Source organism: Buteo buteo, chromosome 15 (assembly GCF_964188355.1).
Source record: "Buteo buteo chromosome 15, bButBut1.hap1.1, whole genome shotgun sequence".
In the NCBI taxonomy this organism is placed as follows: domain Eukaryota; kingdom Metazoa; phylum Chordata; class Aves; order Accipitriformes; family Accipitridae; genus Buteo; species Buteo buteo.
The window spans coordinates 20,986,151-21,011,481 of NC_134185.1; the positions used below are offsets into that span (position 1 = coordinate 20,986,151).

Genomic DNA, 25,331 nt, shown 5'->3' on the forward strand with positions numbered 1-25,331 from the left:
TGCGCAGGGGCCCAGGTGGCGAGGTGCCGTGGTGTCCGTGCTGCCGCAGCCACCGGGTGATACGCAGAGGGTCTGACTGAGCTGTGTGTAACAGTCCCTAGTTGTGACTCATTTGGCTGTTTACTAGAAACCTCCGTATGTGCGTTTCAAGCCACTTCCTAATTTCTTGATTGCTGCTGCGTCCAATGTTTGGCAGGCTTCAAAAAACTTGAGCCCTTGCTGAAAAACATATGGCTGGTGTGTCGGGTTCTCGCTTGGCTGCAAGGCAGGAGCGTGTGCAGGGGGAGGGGGGGTGTCTCCTCGCCTTGCAGCTTTTGGGACGAGGTGGGAGGCTCTGCCTCCACGCCTCGCACATCCTGGGTGAGTGGCAGGGTCGGAAACTGCAGGGAAGGTCCTGGGACACAATCTGGGCTAAAAGGAAAGGCAGCCAGGGCCGGGATGCGCTATAGGAAATGTGCAGTGGCGTCCGTGAAGCCAGAACATATGCCTAAGCGTGTATGAAGAGACAGCAGTTGGATACCCCAGTGGGAAAAGGGAGTAGAAACTGCCCGGCAAAGTTGACTACATGGATTTTATGCCAGGAAGCGAGGCTTTGATAATCTTCAGTCCCATGTTTTGACATCCTTGATAAGAGCCTGGTCCTCAGGAGGCGGTGCAGCCCTCTCTTGTGGAAGGTGTCCCACGATGGCATTCTCCTGAGCAAGGAGAGGGGCTTCGTTAGTCACCCTCTGGTTCTGGAGAAGCTGAAAAGGGACTGTCTTTGCCCTGGGGACCCTTTTCTGTCCTCTTGCTAAGCTTTAGCAGGGAGCTGATATTAGTAAAAAACGCTGTGTATAAGGCACAGGCTCTCTGTCTTCGCAGCAGTGGTGTTTGCACGTTACTTGTTCCTGGTTTCTCTCAGGCTGATGTAAATACCTCCACAGACAGATTTTAGCAAATGTATTTCTTAGTGAAGTAGTGTCTGATACTAGATTATCGTTCAGAGGTTAGTGGTGGACTGCACTCATGGGTGAACTTTGTGCCTGCATTTGACAGCCAATTAAAGTATTAATTAGCCTGTGCCTAAAGCCTGAGTGTGGCCCTTTTAAGCGCAGCGGGATGCCTGTGTTGTGCCCACGGGGGAACCTCGTGGCCACATCTGGACTCCGCTTTGGATGTTTCTATCAAAATAAAGATACAGATGCCAACAGGAATGGCTTTTTTGCCCTCTTTGTATTAGAGAAATCTGAGCATTGCAGAATCCCTCGGTCCTGGCTTCCTCGGTGTTCCCGTATCGGGTGCGAGTAGTGTTTCTGCTGATGCAGTGTCTTCTGAGTCGTCTCCTGGTGTAGATTGCTGCGTGTTTCACAGGAAAGCGGATGAATGATATCAAGTAATTGAGCTTATAAGTAGCACACTGGCAACACGCCACTAAAATATAAATACATTAAATGTACTGAAGGAAATGTTCATTCTGTTGTTTAGCGTTGGACATGCCCCAGTTAGGTAAATTTAATCTTCTTGAGGGTTGTTGCATTACAGCTGAATGAGATAGGCAGTTATCTTATTACTGATCTTTCTGTCATTCAGGGTTTGTGTTCTGCCATTCGTGGTGTGAAGTGTGCTTGCCTAAGAGCGGTACAATGAGTATTTTCCAAGGGACATGAAGGTGGGTAGGGGATCTGTTAGCACCTTGCAAGGTCTGACCCTGTATCTTGGAAATGTTCACGCTCCTTCTCAGTCACACCGCTACCGGTGCCACCTCCTTTTGGGTAGAAGTGTACAAAATGGTTGCTTCGCCTATGTTTGATAGGGAATGTCTGAAACTCAGCCTCACGGCATTTATTTTCTTCCTGTGTATTTCTGCCACAGTTTCTTCCAAAATCCCCGGCCGTGCCTCTGTTCCTGTCGAGGTCAGGGGCAAGGCTCCTGCCGACTCCAGGGTGAGCGGAGGCCAGTGTTAAGCATCAGACCCAAAGCCAATTGATTGCATTAAAGTGGAGTCTCTTCATTGTTTTCCATGGGTGCTGGGTCAGGCCCTCCGAACGTGATCCCGCAGCATTAACTCTCGTGACTAATCCCGCTGAACCCCAGGGAGCTACTCCGGTGCGTAAGCACTACCAAATCCAACGCACAGCGTTAACAAGCGCTCTGCAACAGTTTAGCTCTTCTCTCGGTTGTACGGTGAAGGGAAAGGATGAGGCAGGAAAGGGGAAGCAGAAGGAATAAGTGAACAGAGAGATTTTGAGCTGATTGTGAAGATCGACGATGTTCTGTATGGAATGCAAGTACTTAAAATAAGATACTGGCTGTGTGTTTTACAGATAAGAAAATGTTATTTTATTGAACGGAAAGATATATATGTTTCACCTATCACATCTGAACTAATCAGTGTCGGCTTTTAGAAGAAGTCTGTAATTACTCTGAGCACGTCATTAGTTAGATGTAAAATGAATGATATTGCTCTATTTTATTACCTCTAGTGATATAGCCATTTGTATCATAAATTCATTGACCTCATCTTAAATGATCAATCCTGTAAGACACACTTGATTCATTAATTCTTAAGTGACATTTTTTCTCCTCCAGTAATTTCCCCCTCATTGTAGGGACTGTTTTCCTGCCTTTTAGTATGGTATTGTAAGGTGTCATAATACCTGCATATGACATGCCCATGTTATACTTGTATCTTAAAGAAGCAGCACAGACTGATTGCTTACATAAATAGATAGATAGATAGAAAATAATGAAATACATGGATGTAGTATATAGACATTTCTCACTGATGTTAACTTCAACACTGAGATGCTGCATAAAATCAATGAGATAATTATTAGATATTTGGTCCATCCAGGATGTTCAAAGAAACAGAATTGTTGCCTCTAATTTCTGTGGGTTTAATTAATTTTATCTAGTGATAAAATATACAGAACAGTCTGTGATCAATATGTGAGTGAGGCAGGCAGACTCCAGAGTTTCTTGTACCTCTGTGAATTATTGCAAACAGGAGAAATCAGTAGAGAATTTCTAAGCAGGATTTCTAAATGTTTTACTGAGGAAGAGAAAATATTTGGTTAGCTAGGAGTGACATAGGAACCCACTTGAGACAAACAAATCAATACAGCAATAAAACACTAAAATATTTCAGTGAATTTTTCAACTGGTAACTAATAAAATTAAATTATTAGAAAAGATGCCACAAGTTTTGGGGGGCTGAATTTTTCTTTCAGTCTGCTTAATTAAAGTCACTGAGGGGGTTCTTCCTAGAAAGGTAAGGAGGCTGGGTTTACTCTCATATTTCTCAGGCGCTTCTTTGGCACCAGGCTTACAAGTTAGTTTGCTTCCTTAGCCCCGAAGGAAGGGCAAGTCTTAGCTGCACCCTCCCAGGACTAAATCAGTGAAGCAGCTGCATGTGAAGTCCTGCCCCATCCCTTACAGCAGCCGCCTATGGGGCCAGCCTCCTCATCTTTCCCCTGCAAGCAGACACTGTTTTGTGGGTGATGGGCCGGGGTGGGCTTCATCCGGCCCCAGCCTGCCCTGGGAGCTCCCGGTACCTCTTTGTGCAGCTCTTGGGGTACATGTGGAGACCCTCTGCCTCTTTGCACAGCCCTTGGGGCAAGAGCATACCCTGCAGGTGGCAGAAGGAGCGTGGTGGTGTGCATCCTGATTCCATACATGCAAAATAAACAGGGTTTTGTGGCCACAGCAGTGAGCTCTCAATCAAAAATTACTTTAAGGTAAATTCAGCAGCTTTACTGAGTTAAATAGTACCTTATTAACTCGCAGTGTAGACTCACAAATTCCCCTTTTGTCTGCTTGGAAAACAGTGGCAAGCCAGAAAATTTCAGGAGGTCAGTTGTAAGATGTTTCCATCAGATGATCCTGTGCTGACTTGCCAGGTGGGTGGCAAAACCCATACGCGTGCCAAATACCCGGGATGGTTCAGTGCCCACCGCTGCGTGTTTGCGCTGTTTGCGGCGAGGGGTTGCCCAGCTCTGGTGCTGTCTGCGACGGCTGCTGAGCCGTCCTGCGGGGAGCAGAGGGAGAGCCGATGCCTGGTAAAACCCGGGAGCCCTTGGAAGTGGGGGTGCCCCCGCTTTGCCCTGCTCAGTGCACTCCCGCTTCCCATCTGCCCCATGCCTGGGGAGGGATGCACACTCCATGGCAGCGGAGGCGTTTACCTCCACACTTCTGTGTATGTGACAGCCTTTTTGTCCACTTTTTTTAAGGCGCTACATGGTCAGCCTGTGTTTGATGCAGGGCTGGACTTGTTTGTAATGCAGCGGGAAATTTTCTTCCTTGCATTGAGCATCGTGCTGGAAACATGCCCGCCCTAATGCCGCACACGTCGAGCGGCACCAGCACTCCCTCTGCTTTATCTCCCATGGCACCGTGTCTGTGTGCCCAAGCTAAAAATCCAGGCCCTGCATTCCCAAACTTCAGGGATGACTTAAGAGTTGCTACTTCTCAAGTAATTATTTAGTTTGATTTAAATGTTGGAATAAAAACTTCATGGTAGAGAGAGGGACTGTGTGTGAGTGTGTGAATGGGGAGGGGAGGCAGGAGCAGGAATCAAATAGCAACTTGACTGGATAACCAAAAGGTTGCGGAGTTAAAATAAATGGGCTAATAGCCATAGCATATAGTGTGTGTATATATATATTAAAGATATATTACTGAAACTCAAAAATGTCACCACTGTTTATATTAAAGGAAAGCTGAGAGTTAAATGAGATGGGTAATCAGATGCCCGACATATGTTGTTTTGAATTGTTTATATGGCCAATAGTTATTAAAATTAATTATCCTTTTAATGCAGTCTTTTCACAATCATATTCCTTTTTTTTCTTTTTGTTTTGTACAAAAGATATAGTCATTTCAAAACAATCTAATATGGGCTATTTGGAAAAGGCAGAACAAACAATACCAGGATGTATTCTGACATGGTCGTAGGCTCAACATGCTTATAGAAAGCACCAAAAATCTCTTGTCAGTGGAGTATTTTGAGAACTAATGTAAATGACAAAAATGGGTTTTTTGTGTGTGTAAAATTCTGTCAGAAAAGTAAGGCACTGAAAAATCTGACATCTGTTTATCTGTTTATAGCTATGGCAAGATTACTCATATTAATTCTTGTTTAAAATGCCATATGAAGGAAAGGCATTTGTGCAAACAAGAGTCATATTTGAATTGTAGATCATGTCTTCACCATCTGTGAGAGCTGTTGGTGTTGCAAAATTAATGTGTTAATGAAATCACAATAATTTCTCTGAAGTAATGGATTCTGAAACCTAGAATGACTATTTTTTGAACTTTGGTGTCTAGTGGTTTACAACTGGGAAAACCTTTCACAGCTTAATTAGTTCTGCAGCCTTAATTTAAAAAAAAATGGCTATGCCTTCACCACACCAATAGTAACACAGAAAAGGATTAAATGGAAAGTAGAGAAACGAAACAAAAATAAGCCTGCAATGCAAACTTTTTGCCATAGTCTTTGAAAAGTTGCTAAATAGGCCCTTGCTTGCCAAGAAGTTTTACTCAAAGTGACTTGTACACAAGAGTGGGCAAACAGCTCAGAAAAAAATTCCAGCTTGCCGAAACATCACAAATTGGGACTATTCGAACCTCACACAAACAACCTGACTATTTCCAAGTTTCTCCTTGGAATGAAGGGCAAAGGATGAATGATGCTTTTTGCTTCATGATGCCATTTTAAAATACCACACCCTTTCCAACTTACTATTTGATACTCTTAATAGAATAGTAAATGTTACAGTGTGCTGCAATTTAGCAGAAATGATTTGCATTCATTTCCAGCAACTTTCTGAGTCCTTTTCCAGTTATCATACTTCTTGTGTAGCATTGCATCCCAGGTGGTACAGGTGTGCTTAAATTACCACTGAGGAGCAATCACAGCCATACTCATATGGATTTTGCATACTTACATATGCGTGTTATAAAAGTTTATGCCAGCTGATGATTCCTCTCTGTGGTATGGGTTTAAGATATATAATGTACTGCATAAGGTAGAATTGAGATCATGGGAGCCAGAAAAGGAAGTGGCATTCAATTCACCAATGTTTTGGAGCAAAAAAAGCATAGTTTTCACAAACGTTACCTGGGTGGTTTTTTTTTTTCTGCTAGAAAAATGTGAGTATTTAGAAAGCAACTGAAAAATGACTTTTGAAATAACACTATGAAGAGAAGATTGCTTTTCTTACCTGATTTGATTTTATTACTGTGTTGTAGGTATGTGACTGGTGTAAGCACATAAGACACACAAAAGAGTATCTGGATTTTGGGGACGGGGAAAGAAGGCTTCAGTTCTGCAGTGCAAAATGTCTCAATCAGTACAAAATGGACATTTTCTACAAAGAGACACAGGCCAATCTTCCAGCTGGACTGTGCAGTACATTACATCCTCCAGTCGAAAATAAAGCAGAAGGCACTGGGGTGCAGCTGCTGACTCCAGATTCTTGGAATATACCGCTAGCAGATGCTCGGAGAAAAGCCCCATCCCCAGCGTCTGCAGCTGGCCAAATTCAAGGTCCTGGACCATCAGCGTCTACCACTGCCTCTCCGTCTGATACTGCCAACTGCTCTGTCACTAAAATCCCCACGCCAGTTCCCAAACCTATTCCCATCAGTGAGAATCCAAATATTCCACCAGTTTCTGTCCAGCCACCTGCTAGCATTGTGCCTCCAATTGGTGTCCCACCTCGCAGTCCTCCCATGGTGATGACAAACCGTGGGCCAGTTCCTCTGCCCATATTCATGGAACAGCAAATTATGCAGCAAATCCGTCCACCATTTATTCGTGGGCCGCCTCACCATGCCTCCAATCCTAACAGCCCTCTGTCAAATCCAATGATTCCTGGAATTGGTCCCCCACCAGGTGGTCCCAGAAATATGGGTCCCACCTCTAGCCCCATGCACAGGCCGATGCTTTCCCCTCATATCCATCCCCCCACCACACCTACCATGCCTGGGAATCCTCCAGGCTTGTTGCCGCCTCCCCCTCCCGGAGCTCCTTTGCCCAGTCTTCCCTTTCCCCCTGTCAGCATGATGCCAAATGGTCCTATGCCTATGCCACAGATGATGAACTTTGGATTGCCATCCCTTGCCCCGCTGGTGCCACCCCCAACTCTACTAGTGCCATATCCTGTCATTGTCCCTTTGCCCGTCCCCATCCCCATTCCCATCCCCATCCCTCACATCAACGACTCCAAACCCCCCAATGGCTTCTCCAGCAACGGCGAAAGCTTCATTCCGAGTACCTCCAGTGAGACGCCTGGGGCAAAGCCAAACAATAGCTCTTCATCTCCGCGAGAGTCAAAGCAAGGATCCTCTAAGTCCTCTGACTCATCACCGAGCTGCTCAGGCCAGTCCCTAAATCAAGCTCAAGTGCTTCAGGAGCACAGTAAAAATGAAGTTGTTGACTTGACTGTCAGACCTAGTAGTCCAGTGAACAGTAAATTTGGTTTTCCTAGTGTGCTACAGGGTCCACAGGACGGTGTGATAGACCTAACAGTAGGCCACCGGTCTAGACTGCACAATGTTATCCACAGGGCTTTACACGCCCAAGTGAAAGTTGAACGTGAACCTAACAGTGTTGTAAATTTGGCTTTTGGTAGCTCAGACAAAAGGAACTGCAGCGACTGCAGGGACAACTGCAGCCCGGTTGACTCAAAAACGTTACCGTGCAGTGACGGAGCTCACTGCTGTCCCGTCTCCTTGGCCTCCAGCACGCCAGGACTGGAAGCTGGTGCAGCGGTGTGCAACGTCATTGTGAATGGCACAAAGAGCACGGAGGGTTCCAAGAACCCGGAGCCGCCCCAGGAGCCAAAAAAGCCCCAGCCCCCAGAGGAGCTGGCAGTGAGCGAGCTGGAGTCCGTTAAGGAGAACAACTGCGCATCAAATTGCCACCTCGAGGGAGATGCTGGCAAGAAAAGCGGGGAAGAGCCCCTTGCTGGGGGAGACAAACAGGACCCGAACCTTAACAATCCAGCAGATGAGGACCATGCATATGCTTTGCGGATGCTGCCCAAGACAGGTTGCGTGATCCAGCCTGTGCCAAAACCAGCAGAAAAGACTGCTATTGCGCCGTGCATTATGTCAACGCCAATACTCAGCACAGGGCCAGAGGATCTGGAGCCACCATTGAAAAGGAGGTGTCTCCGAATTCGAAATCAGAATAAGTAAAGGTTTGTGTAATCACTACTGCCTTCTGCGTGAGTAGAATGAGTATTTTCAGGTACGAGGTCAAACTCGTGTGGATGTGGCCTTTGTGAAATAAGATACAGATCCCATTTATCAGCACTTTCAGAAAACTATTGGTATTTATGTTTTAATATTGTTCTTTGTGTCGTATTGCATCTGTACTTGTCAGTACTCCATCCATCGGCAGCCACATTACACTTTTGCTCACAGAACATTTCGTGATGGTGCTGGCTGTGAAATTATTGTGTTGTGTATGTCAAAGTCAGTGGTTTTCTGCCTAGGATATGGTTTAGGTCTGGGCCATTAATCTGCTTACTTATTCCAGCTGAGTTACCCAGCAACTCAAGCCTTCACGATGATGATTGAAATTGCCCTACAGCATAGCATAGAGCAGGATGACCCAGCTGCTTCCTGCTAGCTCAGATCCAATTGATTTACCAAATGGTCATCTCCAACCATCTTTCTTTGGTCTGCTTCCAGACTGCACCCTGGCTTTCAGCTGGGGTGTGAACCCCCTCTCCCTGGGCTTTCCTTCCTCAGGTATCAGTGCTTAGGGACTGCCTGCTGTTTGGGACCTGCCTGCTGTAGCTTATCTCAGCAAGACCTGTGCCATGGGGCTTTACTCTCTCACCTGAGGTGTCTGCCTTTGGTGCAAGTCTCCCACCTTAGAAAAGCAGTTGAGGTTTCCCCCAGCCCCGCGGCTGTTATATGTGCGTGGTTCCTGGCAGGGCTCCAAAGCAAGGCAGAGATATGGGTAAGCCCAACAACCGTGGCTTGTCCAAGGTCAATGCTCCAGAGGCAGAACCCCCCCCCCGCCCTTCATTCCCTATTCCCAGCCTACTGAATCCCTCTGATAAACAGCGCCTTTGTAAAACTGTTAGTTTAATATATGTCTGTTGCTTCAAACCTGTGAGCAAGAAACAAGTGTAATTGCATTTGTTTAGATTCACAAGCGTGAAGAGCTTCTTTCAGGAAAAGGGAAAATGGTGGGTGTTGCAAGAAATCTGTTCAGCAGTAAAATACTGACGGTTTGCCGGATGTGGCTTGATGACATGCCAGATTTCATTACAATCCGTGGAATATTCTGTAGCCTCCAGTAAATCCCTGTCCCTGGTAGCACAAATAGTGACTGCAGCGGTGCAATACGAATATTGCCTTGAAGGGCTTGGCACCTACAGCCGTAGATAGCAGCCCAGGCTGTGGAATCTGGGCCATTGCAGCATCTCCCTGCTCCATCAGTTCAGGCTAATTGCACCATCAAAGATACCACAGTATAGTCAGGACTCCCTTTTTATTTGTTAACGCCGCACTCCTTGTGCTGGCTGCGGTGCCAGAAACATTACTTCCCTCAATCACAAACAGTATTTATTTACTTTCTTCAGTGGAACAGAACCATTATTCTTTGCTCTCGGCATGTGCTGACACACTTAAAAGATACTTTTGTAAGTACAGAGGACAACTATAACTTCCTTGGACTGATAACCAACATATACAGTAACTCAGAAGTCAAATGAATATTTAAAATCTTTACACACTCCTTGGCCCTGCTGGTGGGGATCCCCCTACCCACCCCTGAGGTATGGTTGGACTATATGTCCCTTTCAGCGGTGAGATCTTTATTGCAAACCCCAGTGTGCCACCTTTGGAGCTTGAAAGATTGTCTTCTCATAAAAGTTTTACCTAGGGGTCGTGATTTGATCTAGTGAGAAGGCCACTATTTGACTGTATCCCTTTTATTTAATTCTAGGAGGGCTGTGGTTAACCCATCCTTTCCCACCTTGCTCAAGCTCCTCGTAGTTGTGGTTTGTTTCAAGCCAGTGCTAAGACACTTGCACATTTGTGTGCTGACACTGTAGTCAAAAAGGGGCTGGTTCTTAGCATCTATTTATGCTTGCCCAGACCATCCAGGCTGCAGTAATGCCACCTCTCCAGGGTCCCGATCCCAAGAAAGGTTTAGCATCATCCAGAGCCAAAGCCTTAAAACTCAGAGAGAGTTCTGGCTTCACTGAGTTGTGTATTTTTGCCTGTTGACATGATTATACATGACATCACTTCACGGATAGTGTTTGACAGAGAAAGTGGGCAAACTGAACAAGTTGCATTGAAAAGACAAGAAGGATGCTTTATCACTGAGTTATTGTCCTCAGCTCTTTGTACTCTCTAAATGTCAATAACTGCCACTGTGGTTATCCTCAGGAATAACCATTTTCCCATTCACCAAGAGTTTTATATATTCATTTGTCTCAGTGTAAGGGTTGTCTTACAGGAAAGTTTTCAGGTTGGCAGGCAAGATTAATCTGACCCAATATAGACATCTGGAACGAAGACACAGCTGAGCTAATTGTCTAAACTCTCTTTCAAATCAACCTAGAGAAGCAGGCGCTTCAAAGAGACAGCTGAGCTCATCCTGAAGTCGACAACTAAGACAGCTCAGATGAATTGTGCCCTAGGAGTGCCTATTTCTCCCTGCCGTGAAGGAAACTTAGGGTGACTGGCACAGACATAGATGTCCCCACGGATGCTGAAAGTTAAAAAGCCCAGCCTAGGTGTCTGCCCTGCCTCTGGGGTTTGTGCAGTAGCATAGCATGGCATGGTGATAGTTATTAGTCAGTCCGTGTTCATCCCCTCCTCTCTCCACAAAAAGAAAAGACGTAGCCTCTCTGCAGAAGAGATGTGAGACCAGGATCCTTCTATGCTTCAAGGGAAAGAGGATACCCAAAATACTCTGCAGAAATAAACAGCGTGATAACCATCTCATTCCAGTGGGTATCTCAGTGAAATGCGGGTGGGTTTTGAGCCTTTCAAGGCACGCACAAGTGATTTGTGTAGCTCTGATGATTGATTTGGGGTGAGGACTCTTTGGTTTCATGCACAGCCCTCCTTTCACTAGTGCTGGTAATAGCCAGTCCAGGGGAGCAGGGGGGCTGCTTAGATCTCTGGCCTCCCAGCCGTCTGTCTCTCCGAAGGCTGCGCAGGGCTCACCCCCTGCCCGTGTCTGTACAGAGGGGACGAGCGGGGGGAGCAGAGCATCGGTGCAGCCCCTTACGCCGCAGCCCTGACCTTCGCCATTCCCGTGAGTTCCCCCTGCCCAGGCCTGGAGAAGGGCGGAGGTAAAACCCCGCTCCTTCGGCCGTCTGGTTGCGGGGAGGATCCCTCATGAGAGACTCCCAACCTCATAGAAATTCTACTAAAATACAAAGAGGGTACGAGCTGCACTAATAATTGTGTTGACTTGGGCCCTTGGAGGTTTGTATTGATTGCACTGCCCACACTAACCTAGGAGAAGAAAAAGTCCAGAGAATTGTCTTTTTCTCTCCTGCTCCCCACCGACCCTAATTGGAAAATCTGAACATATTGCCCTAATGTGCAACTTTTCCTGGATTTTATTTCCCATCAAACTGTATGAAAAGAAGGAAATTAGCCAAATATTTTTACGCTAGAGTTCTGGACAGACAGATTGAATTTGTGTAATAGCAACATAGGCTCTCTAAAAAGGAATCAATGCAAGCGTGACCTTTTGGGGCAAGTTGCCAAACTCTGGATTATTTGATGTACCAATTACTTGATTATTGGAAGTGCTAATCAGCAACATAATCCTCGATGTTAAAATTTAGTCTCTCCATCAGGATGTGGACTGTCAAGCTGTTCTACCTTGATGCAATTCGAAGAGCCGGCAAAAGATGTCTCAGTGCCAAAGTCCTGCTATGATAAAGGAATGAAGCTAGGAAGAATATTCTGTTGAGTGTTATTTTTTCAGGTTTGAGCAACGTGAGTGTCTAAAATTAGCAGTGTTAGTGTTGCCTGCCTACATGCTTTATGTCCAGGCAGGATCAGTTTTAACCCTCTGGTCTTGGTGTCAAGGTTTCCTAAAGCAAATAAATGGAAACACTAAGGTCTGCTTGGATTTAACATGATAGTTATGGTAAAGTAAATTAGAAAATTAAGTGGCACACGCTAAACTCACAACTAGATTCTGTGTGTGTGTGTATGTGTGTGTGTTGACGAATCCTATGTTGGGGGCAGAAGGGAGTTTTTCTGTTTGTGTCAGCAGAATTTCTCCCAGAAGTAATGGAAATAGTAGGAGTATGGCCACCTACAGAGCCAACCCGTATGTCCTGGGGTCAGCATCTGCTGAGTTATAGGCCCAAACCTCCAGCTGTCTAGTCCATACGTTGTAGTCGTAAAAATATACAACATGCAGAATGCTCCAGTTCAGAGCAGAAGTAATATATATCCCACTGTGAGCTCCCCTGCCCATAAAGGTCCAGCCCAAGATTTCCTGCTCTGGTCAGGATTCCTGAGGCAAGGGGCATAGCTATTAACCTCCCTTTCTGCCTTAAGAGTTTTTATCGCTCCCCTGTCACTGTAGCATCTATCTACCAGCATCTTTCCCTGCCCTCCTCACTCTGATCAGGATAGAATTTGACCTTAAAGGTATACTTGAAAACAGATTTTATACATTTAAACACATTTTTATGGTAATCATCTTTGTTGACACAGTACTATGGGCCAGAGCCTTAGCTAATTTTAACTGGATATAGTTCCACTGGTGCTAAACTAACTTAAATCAGCAGAGTAATTGGACTCATACACTTAACACCTACTCTTCTGGTTCAGAAGTTTTCCTTCACCTGGCTTCTTATGAGCCTACAGAAATTTTCCATTTATCCAAAGGGAGAGAGGAGAGACTGTTAACACCACAAAGCCTTAAACACATTTGCTTGGAACTGAAGCTTTGCCCTTGAGAGCTGCCTGGCTCTAGCAGTGTGATCTTACGTTTCAAAATTGCCTGTGTAGCTTCTCAGATATATTAAATCAGAAAAAGGATTTCCCGGGGGGGAAAAAAAAAAGAAAAAAAAGGAAAAGGAAAAAAACTTCTCAAAATGGTGAAGTATAAAATGACATACTTCCAGGGTAGCTTTCAGCTCCCACATCTTGCTGCCAGGGTGTGGGAGCGTTAACTTCCGTCTCAGTGGCAGTAAATAGCAGGCTCGTGGTACGCTGCTGTAGATCACTGCACACTCTTTGAATCAAAGGAACAAGTGCTGATTTCTGATGGGTTCCTCCTACTTTTCTATAAAACCTCCTAGGGCATATGTTTCAAAAATGAAATCTGATTCTTGAACCCAGTTTAGAAAATAACTACACCTGGTCTGATTTGCAAAGGTAGTGAGTATTTAGGGCTGTTGGCAAACAAAACACAAGGCCAGAACTTCAGCCAGCAAAAAATGCTATAGCTCAATTGACAGACCCACAGAAATCTGCAGAGCCTGCGGCTCCTGGAGACTGTAGCCCACCTGACAGCTCCCAGGACCTGGGACCACTGACTTCAGAGACTATTTTGGTGCTTACTTCCCCATATTAGTTTTAACTGTCTTGTGAAATGAAAATTATTTGAACTGAAATAAGCATCTAGTCCATGCCATTCCCTAAGCTGGTACAATCCACATTCATACTGCAACAAGAAGTTACTCATATTTCTTTGCCAGGCTTTAAAGACTGATCAGGCACTTTCATATATATAAGGCCTAATGCTCCTCGTTTAAGTTGGCGCAAAGCAGATTTGGCTGCATGCAAAAGAGTTAAGTGTAAAACGGGCATAGGGGGAGACTCTAGCTCTCCATCAGTCTGTTGTTGTGCTGTCGAGCTACCGAAGTCAGTGGCGCAGGGAAAGTTTATGGGGAAAACAAGCACAACTCATGATTAAATACAGACTCCCTAACAACAAAGACCATAGTAAAACAGACAGGCACCCTTGTAAAAACATCATCTGAGCCTTTACATTCAGAGGCCGAGATCCTGGACAGTATGTGTCTGATTGCCACTGAAATCCGATAAGGAGCTAAGCACCTAATAGCCTTTGTGAAGCTTGACCCTGAAACAACTATGGCCAACTTCAGCGCGGAGCAGTGAGCTCTGAACAACTGTGAGGAGCTTATAAACTATTTCTCAGTATTATGAGCAATACTTGAAAGTGGGTCAGAAAGGAGCACAACACTTTTGAGGACTGTGGTTGCGAAAAAGTTGGACGTAATCAAGCAGTGAGCAATAGATCTTAAGATAAAACTAAATTCTTGTTAAAAAAGCAGTGGGAGATTCAAACAAGGCTGTTTGAGCAAGAAATCAGGAGGAAATCAGACTGACAAGCAAGATTTTCTGAAGCACTTTTTGTTTCCAGATTACCTGCTGAGTCTCTCCCTGTCTCTTTTTAGGTCCCATAGAGCAAAACAGGCAAGTTAAGCACATTCCTGGGTGCCTCCATCAGTCGAGGCCTCATGGCTGAGGCCTACTAATCATTATCTTATTTACACTATTTTGATAATGAGTTGCATTTCACTCCCCAGAGCAGAGGTTGTGTTTGGAACCATGTGTGTTCATCTCGTGAGTGCCATGAATCGAAGTAACCTCTGACATTTTGCAGAACCCTCAACTATTCAACTTTTGCTTCTACCATGAAAATTAGAGCTAGTTAAATATTTGGGCTTGATCCTGTGCAGTACTGTGTGCACTCAGCGCTCGGTGCCTCTAATACAAGTTGAAGGCCCTCGGCACGTTACAGACCGAGGTCCTGCCTCTGACTTGTTTGCATGGCTTTACTTCCCCAGACATGATTTTGGTATTTGAAAAGAATGGTATTCCTGTACAACATGTGTCTCAATTTGTAACGATATCCTCCCTGCAGCTGGCTTGCTTTTCCAAGTGATTCTGAAACATTACTGTCTTAAATTGGAGCCAACCTACAGTAACAAATTATCTAGAGGCAAAGAGGCTGAACTGTGTTTGTGGACAGGACGCCCCCACTCTCTGCTGCACTTCATCTTCCAGTCGTTTTGGACTTTCAGGCTGTGTAATGTAATCGTCTTCTATAGAAGCATACATTTAAAAAAAAAATAATTAAAAAATAGGGGGGTTAGGGATTGGGTAGTGCAGAGTGAAATAACTGTTGAGTTCTGACCTCTCTGGAAAGATCTGCATCCCACCATTGGCCAATTGATATTGAAACCTATGGTTAAGAGCAATTTTCAGCTATTTATTTGGAGCCCAAGTGGTTAAATGTAAAACTTTGTGTTGCCTGCTTACACTCCAAATATTTATAAGTTTTCATTAACCACTTGTCCTGCCACTTCTAAGTTTCTTATCCAAGGAGGCTGGGGCAGGGGGAGCACTTTCCCACAGCAATTCTCTGATTGAGGTGCTTGAACACAAGTATAAAAGAAAAGGCACATGATGAGGTCACTGAAAATTTAAATTCTGACCCTACCTTTCAAAGATAGTTAAAATGCCAATTCTGTTCTATTTGAAGCAGTTTACCAATTATTGCTGAACCAGTTATCTTGGTGGTAAAAATATTGGGTTTGTTTTCTTGGGGTGGGAAATAGAAAAAAAATCTAAACCAGTGTTTGAGTCCAACGCAGGTCGCTCAGTGGCCAGCAGTGGTAGGGATAAGGGAGATGCCCGAAGGTGCCTGGCACTGCACCAAGGTCCTTGCCAGGTTCTTACCCGCTCGTTCCTCATGTATTCTGGGTGGGTGTTTCCTCTTCCTTCCCCCACAGTATAATCTACCTGACATTTTGGCCATTTGACCATGCCCCCTTGCCTTTGGATGAGGCTGCACCTGCTCTTGCTTAGGCTGAAATGAACCAGGATGGGGGCTGTGAAAACCAGAGAGAAACCCCGCGGGGACGGTGCCAAGCATGCAGCCCTGGATGTTGGTGGATGGAAGGGTTGTTTGTGGGAAAGTGTTGATTGCTTCATGATATGGGACACTGAAACTTTTCACTAAAAAGGTTCAATGGTACTTCTGCAAAAAATTATTATTGTTATTATTATTGGGGGTTTCGGTTGGTTGGTTGGGTTTTGTGGCCCACAGTAGCATTTCAGATGAAAAAGCCAGGCCCAGGCATAACCCAGGTGAGGAGGAGGAGGACTCTCACAGGGAGGTATGGGCTGCTGCTCAGCAAGACTCCCATCCTCACCATTCGTCCTCCTCCACAACGCTATCCACAGTTAATCTGCCTTTTTCTGGCTATTTAGCTGGTTTTACTGGAGAGATCAGCTTGGGTAAGAAAATTGAGAAGCACCTCAGAATAGCCAAAAGCCTAGTGGTTTGGGCCCACAGTAGGCTGCTGAAATTCAAGTTGAAGTTTCTATTCTGATTCAGACAAAATCAGTGGCTTAAAGAAGGGTTATCACATCACAGTGGTTGCCTGTTTTCAGGAAAGGAGAGCAGAAACTGTCTGGATTTGGTTTTCCTTCTGTTTTAGTTTTTATGTTTTGTTTTTTTGTTTGTTATTTTTTTGCAAAAAGATCCTTGCAAAGTTTCAGCTTTATCCCAGTGGAGAATGGGAGAATTTGTTGAAAATTTGGCTGTTTTTTTTTAAAAGGAAAATCCTGTCTTCTGCCATATCTGCACATGAAGCATCAGTGGGGCAAAGCAAACTATATACAGGTCTGCCAAATACACTGGTGCTGCACTAACTGGAGGGCAATGGGCTGCCTTGTTGTTGTGGAGATATACTCGGTTACTCCAGTGTAAATCAGGATCTGGCCCAGGCAGGCTCTGTGGTCTGCCATAGGGGACATGGCCAGAGCCAGTGGGTGCTACAGCTGAGATTAGAAGTCCAGAACCGTGATGGCATTTTCCTCTTTGCGTGATTTGCGTACATACTTCAAAATGCCCCAAAATGTAAACCAGAGACCCCTTGCCACTGAAAGCCTGGAGAAAGATGGTGCCATGGGGCTGGGCAGGAGGGCCTCACTGATGTAGGGTTTGTCTTGAGTTCAGATTGAAAGTGAAGGGGAGTTTCATGAACTCGCTGAGTAATTGTTCTATAAAAGGTTAAACCATGAGAAACTTCTCTGAATGGTGAAAAATTATACGAAGAGAGGTTCTGGGGAGATTGCTACTTTGAAAAGCAGAAAGTGGTATAGGTGGGGAAGAAAGGATGACAGTGGCAGAGAAACCTGACAGCAGCACTGATGCTGAAATCTGGGGAACTGAGCCCAAATGTTCATCTTAGCCTACCAAGACAGGTCTCTGGCTTCCTCCAAAGTTTGTGGATAGAGAGGCTCTTCCCAGATGTGTTTCAGAGCATGGAACACAGTGCCTGCTCTGGAGCACCCCTGGCCCTGGGAAGGAGAATGAGGACACTGATTCCCCCAGGTTAAAGTTCATGAGCCCTTGACTCTCCTCAACCTGTACAGCAAGGAGAGGAAAGGAGAAAGCAGTGCGATTCGGTGGAGAGCTGCTTTCGCTTTCACAAAAAGCTTGATAGTGATGGGAACATGAGGAAATGGAAATTTAAAATGCTGCGGCACGGGTTCCTGGTGGCAGCTGTTTTGCCAAGGAGAATCCAAACCTGAAGGGGAGAGGAGGTGCCGTGTCCCCTGGGTCTGTGCAGAGCACATTGCGTGGTGAAGTTGTGTTGCTGCTTTGTGGTACAGGGAAGGATTTACAGCAGCCCAGGCCATTCTCCCCAAGTATGTGGCAGCTCTCTGCTGAATTTAGGGAGTCCTATTTCCACTGGCTATGAAGAAGAGCTGCATGCTTACCCAAGCCAAGACTGTACTTCTGTTTTGGAGGGAGCACTGTCTTTATGGAAAAGTATCATGGAGGGAAGAGTCTCCTTTTCCCTTTGCCTTATGCTGTATCCCTACCGTGGAGCCTGGGGCTGGAACAAAGCAGTCAAGAGCAGATTCTGCTGTTAGGTTGCTGGGTTTTGAATGATTGTCATCATTTTTGAAAGAGGTAGAGAGCACTTCATTTCTGTCCCATTTCTCTTCAGTGAACTCTGCCTGGTAAATCCAGGAGCATGGACCCCACATCTTCTTGGTGATTCTCAGGGTCTCTCCCACAGTGATGATTCCTTTGCTCCCTCTTTTTAAAAGGTGATTTTCCCTTGGGCCGTGCAGGAGCACGAAGGAGAGCCCTGGAACTGTATTTCCACCATTTCTTTGCTACATAACAAGGGCATGGTGACATACATTCCTGTTCCTAACTTCACTAGCTAGTTGCAGGGTTCAGTTTAACATACATTGAATGAGTTTAGTGAGAGACGGTACTAAATGTACCAGCAAGGGGCTGAATGTGGATGTAAACTGGTGAAATTTTCCCAAAGGCTTTTCTAGGAATAGATGTAGGGAGGCAGGAGTCAGCACACAACAGACCTTCTGCTTTCCAGTTCATGTTTGTCCCTCAAGGTCCTTCCTTGACTGCAAAGCGACTGGATAAAATCGCAAGCACAGCCTCTGGTGCATCCCTGCAACAATTCAGTCACAGAGTTGGGGATGACTAAGCTGTCCCTACCACCTCTTCTGCCTAGGCATAAAAGGAGGGCAAATCCCAAGCCTCTTCCCCAATGCATTCCTTGAAGTCATAATGTCGTTTCAGATTACAGTTTGCATTTCAGCAGGCGGGAGAGCCAGAGTTGCATATCTGACCCAAAGCTGAGGAGGATCCATAGTATACAAGACCAGAGCAGAAGGAAAACATCACCTTTGAAATCAAGGGTTGGTGCTTAAGGAAGGACACAGCTTGTTATCCCATTTGTGCTAAAGGCCTCCCCTGACTCTTGCAATGTGGCATCCCTTCAGTTAGCTCATGGAAAGATAAATCATCAAGTATTTAAAGGGGAAGGTTTTAATGAAGAAGCTTGAACTGCTTTAAGAATTGCTTAAAAAAAAAAAAAAAAATTACAGAACTATTACAAGTAACAGATGATTCCAGAGTGTTTCCAGGGCTGAGCTTGCTCCCATGCTGACTTTAGCTGCACTCTTGTGGTTTATCTTCAGAGCAGTTTCCCTGAGAATAATTGCAGTGCCTTTACTCTAGGGCCATGCACATCCCAGATGAACTAGGCCTCTTTTAGCACATCAGCATTCATTGTCCGGGTGAATTAAGTGCTGTGCTAAATGATGGAAACTCTGCCATGCCAGCCCACATCAACAGTTGCCTCAGCCTTCCCCACCCAGTCTCTAATTTTTTTCTGAACAATAAGATGTGAATCTGGAGACAGAAATGTTCAATGGAGCACAGAATGAGGGGGAAGCAGTCATGGAAAAAACTATGTGTGTCTGCATGCACGCGTGTATCCAAAGCCATGTCAATGACATGGCCCCTCTGAGGAGGTGGGACGCGGCTGGGGAGGCCACTGGGCAGAAGCAGCTATTTCTGGCGGCTATCACTGCCAGCAGGAGCATGCTGCCAGCATGGAAACACTCAGCTCGTGGGGCAGCGCTGGGAACCGGCACGCAGGGATCAGTGCTTGGGTGTGGGGGAGCAGGAGAAGGAAATGCCCCTGCAGCTGAGCTACCCAGCTCCTCAGCACGGAGGCGCGGAGGGGGATTGGAGCGAGGTGCACTTCTAGTAATTGGCTCTACCAAGCAGGGCCAGGCTTCCCACCGCACCAGTCCCAGGGGCTGCGCAGGACGAAGGGCTGTAGGTCCGCGGCAGCACCTGGAAAGAGCTGGCTAGCTTGCAGAAAGGGAGGAGGGAAGCTTGCTGGGGAGGCTTTGCCCTAGCTGCCAAACTGTCCTGCCAAGCTCTAACTCTGTGTTGTTCTGAGCAAGGGTTTAAATCCTCGCGTGTCAGGGCATAAACCAAAGAGGAAGCTCTGCGTTGGTGCAGCCTGTTTCATAGCTGCCCATTGCTCAGGTTACGACTAACAGCCACAGAGGCCATCAGTGTGGCTCTCACCTACCGTTCGGGGGAGGACTGCATTGCTATCTGAGCCCATATAGATGAACCTCCAAGTTACCTGCTTGAGCTGGGTCATCATCCAGTTGAGTTATTCTCCTTTTTGTCCCTTGCATCGGCAGTAGGGCAGAAATGAGCTTTCCTACTTTTACTGTCATCTTTTCCATGCTGCCTCCTGAGGTTGGAACTACAGCCCGCCTCTGACTTCTAGGTGGTCTTCCAACCCAGGATCAGCCCAGCCCTGCTTAGCTTTGGAAAGCAGGCAAAATCCAGTGTGATCGCCTCAGTGCAACTCACGTAAGCTCAATTCAAATGGCTTTATGCTTATAAAAATTCTTCTTTTGTGGCTCACACAATTTTTGTATCTGATCAGCAATATTTGATGTGTGTTGAGGGCAAGTTCAGCTAGGGTGAAGAGCCTATGTTGCTCTCCTAAGAAGTAATTTGGTTTTTGGGGGAAGATATAAATAGCTGACTTTATTGTGCTGGTCATGCACGCTAGTGTTGGCACGAGGTATATAATGTCCAACTGTGAAGTGGTGATGACTAGTGTGTTCTCATTTCTTTATAAAACTTTGCATGCTATGCATGATATGGATTTTTATTCTGCCACTTGATCGCTACAAAGATGCATTCATCAAACGCAATTACTGCCATATGAGCCAATCAACAGGGAAGGTTCTTCTCTCCAATCTGCACACTCTGTTACACTGAGTCTATCTGCAGTAAGGGAAAATAGACAGGACTTAAAAAGCTAGCTGACTGCTCCAAGCAGAAAACATTGAGAGCTAGTGAACTTCTTTATGCGCTCCCTCCCAAATCACTTATCAGTCTGTGCTATGCCATGCCATTTGAGACTGATTAGTGAGGGATGGAAATTCATTTCTGTTGATGTATGGAAAGAGAGGAGCAGGCAAAATATCTAAAGTGCAGAGTGAGGTTTCATAGAGACATTACAGGTTTTATTTTCTCTGCTTCCCTTTTTAGTTAAACTCAGAGCAAGATTGCAAGCCAAAAAGTGACAGAAAGCAGTTGTGTACTTTATAGGGAGTACTTAGTTCTCAGTCTAGTTCTTGTCCACAGCTCTCCGTACACACAAAGCTGCTCATCCTGCTGGGCACATTGCCTGAAAGCCCAAATGTTACTCCTCAACCTAGATATAGTGGTCTCCGTGCTCTGGAATTTTATGCTGGTCAACATACTCAATGTACCTTCCAGTCTCTGCTTGGGTGGAGGTTTGGCAGGGGGTACGAGCACAGTGACAAGAGGGATGGCAGAGGAGCCAGCGTGAAGGGAAGATCGTGGAGCAGACTGAGAAGGAAAATGTGACCCAGCACCAAAATTAAGGCTGATAAGTACTTCAGAGTTTCAGTCCGAATCTTTAAGGGACAGCAGATCCCATCCAAGGAGACAGAGTCCAAAGAACACTGTGTAGAGAGAGAGGACAGTCCCTGCTAGGCAGTCTGCATGGTCAACTGGCAAGGGAAGCAGAAGCACATGAGGCCATGGTGTATCACCCAGTAGCCCCTAGATAAACTAAGGCATCAGTATATGTATACTGATAAAGTATAAGTATACTTATAGCCACTGGGGTGTTGTTAGTTGCATTAGGTTGATGAGAAGGTGATTTGGCTTTTCAAAAACCTGATTCCAAAGATTTTCATGACCTTGGCTTTCACTACTGGCAAAGTTCACCTTATTTTAGGGGAGCTATCATGCAGCTTTCTGAAGGCCTCAAATCAATAAAGCTGTGTTTGCTCCAGTATTGTTCATGCAGTCAAAGCACCGACGGGCTTCAGAAGGGGGTCGTCTGAATAAGTCCTGTGGGATGCATCCCTTATGTGTCCTAAAAAATGGGAAAAGAAAGAAAACAAAAGCAGTCAGAACATCTGGTCAGATAACATGAGAAAAATGGACCTGGAAATGAGGACCAGGATAGAAAAAGGGAACAACTGGAAAGTTAAATTCTTTGCCTAATTCTGTAATCCGCTCTAGCAAGATCTGGAGGGTTTTGTTCTCATCTCACACGTGGTCCATGGAAATGTATGTATTCAGCACTGAAAATATCAGATCTTGGTAGCAGTTTACCTCAGTGAGAGTAATGCCTAGTTCTGCTTTGGGTCCTAAAATGCCTTTATTTGAATTCTCTTTGTCATGCTAGGCAGTGTCAGTCACCATGCTCTGCTGGTTGTGACCCCCTGGCACTGTAGCTGCTATGGTGGTGATGCAAGACTTATTGCAGAACATCCCAAGAGAAGACTGAGGAGGTTGTGGGGGGCTCCAGCCTGACCTCCCTCATTGCAGCTTGGTTTTGCTGTGTTGAGCATACATCTCTCCATTGCATGACTACAGATTTGGGGAAAGGCCAAGAGGGGCATCTGCAGTTTGCTTGCATAGGATGGATAGTACTTACAGAGTTAGCTGCTAGTGGGAGATGTGTATTTACATGAGAGTGGAGCTGTCTCTGGGATCCATCCCAGTTTCTCTGTGAGACTGACCAACCCTGTGGAGCCGCACACCAGCCCATGCAGTGAGGTGTCTCTGGGAAGCCCTGGTACACGTGGTATTCCCTGTCCTATCCCCATCCCAGGTGCTGGGGGATCCTGGTCCAAACGCTTCTCCTTCTCTGACTCCACTTTCCCACCTGTGCTGTGCAGAGAGCAGTACTTCCCAGCTCTGTAAAGCACACTGAGATGAAGGGGTGAAGGGTACTGTATAATTGCAAAGTATCATTATTCACCCATGCTCTTGTAGGATGAAAGGCGCTCTATGAAACCCAGAGAATGAACTATTATTATATCAGTTTCCAGCTTTTTATCACAGGAATTCCTCCATCTTCCTCTCCAGCAACCTCTGAGGCTCTGTGTACCAGTGGCCCTTGAGGCACGAGGGGCAGCCGAGGCTGAAGCAGCGGGCTGGTGTCTCAGCCCGGCCGCCCACTTCGCGTGAGGCTGCAGGCGATGTGAGCTCAGGCGGTGCCCAGCCTGCCTGCGATGAGTCTCCCACCGCTCGCCCTGACCACCTCTGCTTGTCTGCTTTGCAGGAACACTTGCCGACAGGGTACCTTGCATGGAGAAAGGGAGCAGAGCAAACCACGTCACTCCACCGAATGACACCAGCTGGTCCGCTCACCACCCCCTCTGGCTAAAAGTCCAGCAAAGAAAGCAGCTTCCCGTCACGAAGCCCCTCCGAGGAAGCCTCGGTCCCACGGGTGCCTTTGACCCAGAAGACAGCACATCATGGACCCACACAGTGTGCTCAGCATTCCTGCGACCACCCCTCTTCTCCTCCAAGGAACGTTTTTTCCTCTTGGTTTCTTGCTGGGGGGGATTTTTCACCCTGGTTTCAAAAACCACACGGACCAACATAGGTACTTTTGCCTCTCTGACTTCAAAGTTCAGATATTTGAGACTGGACAATGATATGGATTTTATTTTTTTTTAATTTTTTTTTTTCCTTTGAAAAACTGCTGTGGTTTTGCTGCTACACTAAGAATCGTGATTTGCATTGTATGGTTTTGGACCTATTCAAGTTTTGATGGGGGAAAGGGGTAATACTGGAGTAGCAACGCTTCAGAGTCATCTCTGTCCTACCCATGATGCACTTTTAAATGAAGAGTTAGAATATTTTATTGGCTAATATACTTTCCTTGTTATTTTTACAAAGGCCACCTTTATCCTTTCTAATGCCATATTTTCAGTGTTACACTTTTATGGCTTTTAATTTTTGATTTGACAGATGTAAGAAGCAGCATGAATAGTTTATACTGTGGTTTTTCAGAGACTGAATGCCAAGAGAACTCAGTAAATGTTTATTCTTCTCAGCTTTCTCTTTAAATTCCCCTAAATAGCGCCCCATTTGGGAACAGAGCAAGAGTGTTGAACTAAAGACCAAAATTCCCTCAAGGTGTAAAATAATCTGAGGGGAATATTTGCTGGGCGTCACGAAAGACTTGGATGAAATTTCAACCCTGATGGTTTTCAGTGATCCAGGAAGGCAGTGAGACAATCTCTCCATATGCATAGCCCTTTCATGATAATTAGAATGGTATGGACAAACCAATGAAAACAAGGGTAAAGTGAGAAAGATCCCCCATGATTCTGTTTCACTGTTTGCTTTCTCCTGTCATGGTTAAGAGAAATGTGCAATTCGATCCTCAATCAGTGGGTGGAGGATAACAGGGTAGAATTTACTTGTGTGCACTTGTACAGTTGTAGCCAAGAGTCCAAAAGTACACTAGAGCATGTTATACTGGCACTGAATTGGTAAGAGAGTCGTGGAGTATCCCATTCTGACAAAGAAAAAAAAAAAAAAGAAAAAAAACAACAAAAAAACCCACAAAAACCCCACAAAAAAATAAAAAACAAACAAAAAAACTTAAAAAAATTTCAGATCACCTTGTGATTCAGTGTAACTGTTTACTAACTCGAATAAAGCAATTGTTCACTCTCGAGTGTTCAGAGTACACCTTTTCTATAAGGCTGCTGCGGGGAAGTGAGGAGCAGTTTGCAGGAGCAGTGTCTCTGACTGTGTCAGCGGTGTTGGGAGCAGGGTAGAATAGTCAGTTGAACCAGAGCCTTGTAGTGATGGTGCACTATGAGCACTATGTATATACTGTATTTCTATATTTTCCTTTGTACAGATTCACTTAAGTCAAGCTACTGTTTTACAGGTGCTCCTTATTTATTAGAGCTGTGAAAGCTTGGAAAACACACCGGGCGAGTAAGCTCGCTTTTTAAAAAAAAAAAACAAAAAAAAAAACCAACAAAAAAAAAAACAAAAAAGGGGGGGAATCCAACAACTCCTGAGTCTAGGGAGAGAGCTCAAAGAGATACTGATGAAACATCTTCAAAATAGCAAGAATCTGAAGCACCCTCAGTGTGCTCTGCTTTCCTTTTGGGCTTGCAACACTTTTCTCTCTCCCTGACTGGTGTCAGATTTATTAAAACAAAATAAATCTCCAAGAAAAAAAATGCACTTAAATGTGCTGTTGTTTTATTATTATTTTTTCCTTTTTGTGCATGTGGTTATTCATTCCTCTACCTGCCTGGTCACAGACCAAACAAAACTCAGTCTGAAGTCTCGGAAAAATATGTATAAGTGTTCTTGAAGGCTGTATCTCTGTCCCTTCCATTTTCATGCCTCCCTTGCCACTTCTCAGTTTCTGCAGTGTTTAAGGCATGGGGGAAAAAAACCCGCAGTTAGTTAGCACAGTGCAGAGTTAGGTCCTGATCTTAAAAGAGCCCTGGATGGATGCACTGGCTGCAGCTTCATTCATTTCAAGGGGATCTGTGCAAGCGCAGTTTGCTCATACTGCATTTGGGGCTGTGTACGGAGTGTGTTCTACCTGCCTTTTGTAAGGACGGGGGTTTTCTATGCATGAACTCCCCCTGAAATCAAGCCTAGGTTCTTCAAAGCACCAAACCCTCCCAAATGC

At 45.4% G+C, this 25,331-nt stretch overlaps 1 protein-coding gene across 2 annotated transcripts in view; it reads left to right on the forward strand.

Moving 5' to 3' along the window:
• Window positions 1-24,871, forward strand: part of SOBP (sine oculis binding protein homolog) — a 118,942-nt gene extending 94,071 nt beyond the window's left edge. For both annotated transcript variants that reach the window (XM_075046719.1, XM_075046720.1), the window contains 2 exons: window positions 6,229-8,183; window positions 22,938-24,871. In XM_075046719.1, the coding sequence (XP_074902820.1) occupies window positions 6,229-8,181 (1,953 nt within the window). In that variant the 3' untranslated portion in view covers window positions 8,182-8,183; window positions 22,938-24,871. The remainder of the gene's footprint in view (window positions 1-6,228; window positions 8,184-22,937) is intronic.
• Window positions 24,872-25,331: the final 460 nt, after the last annotated feature.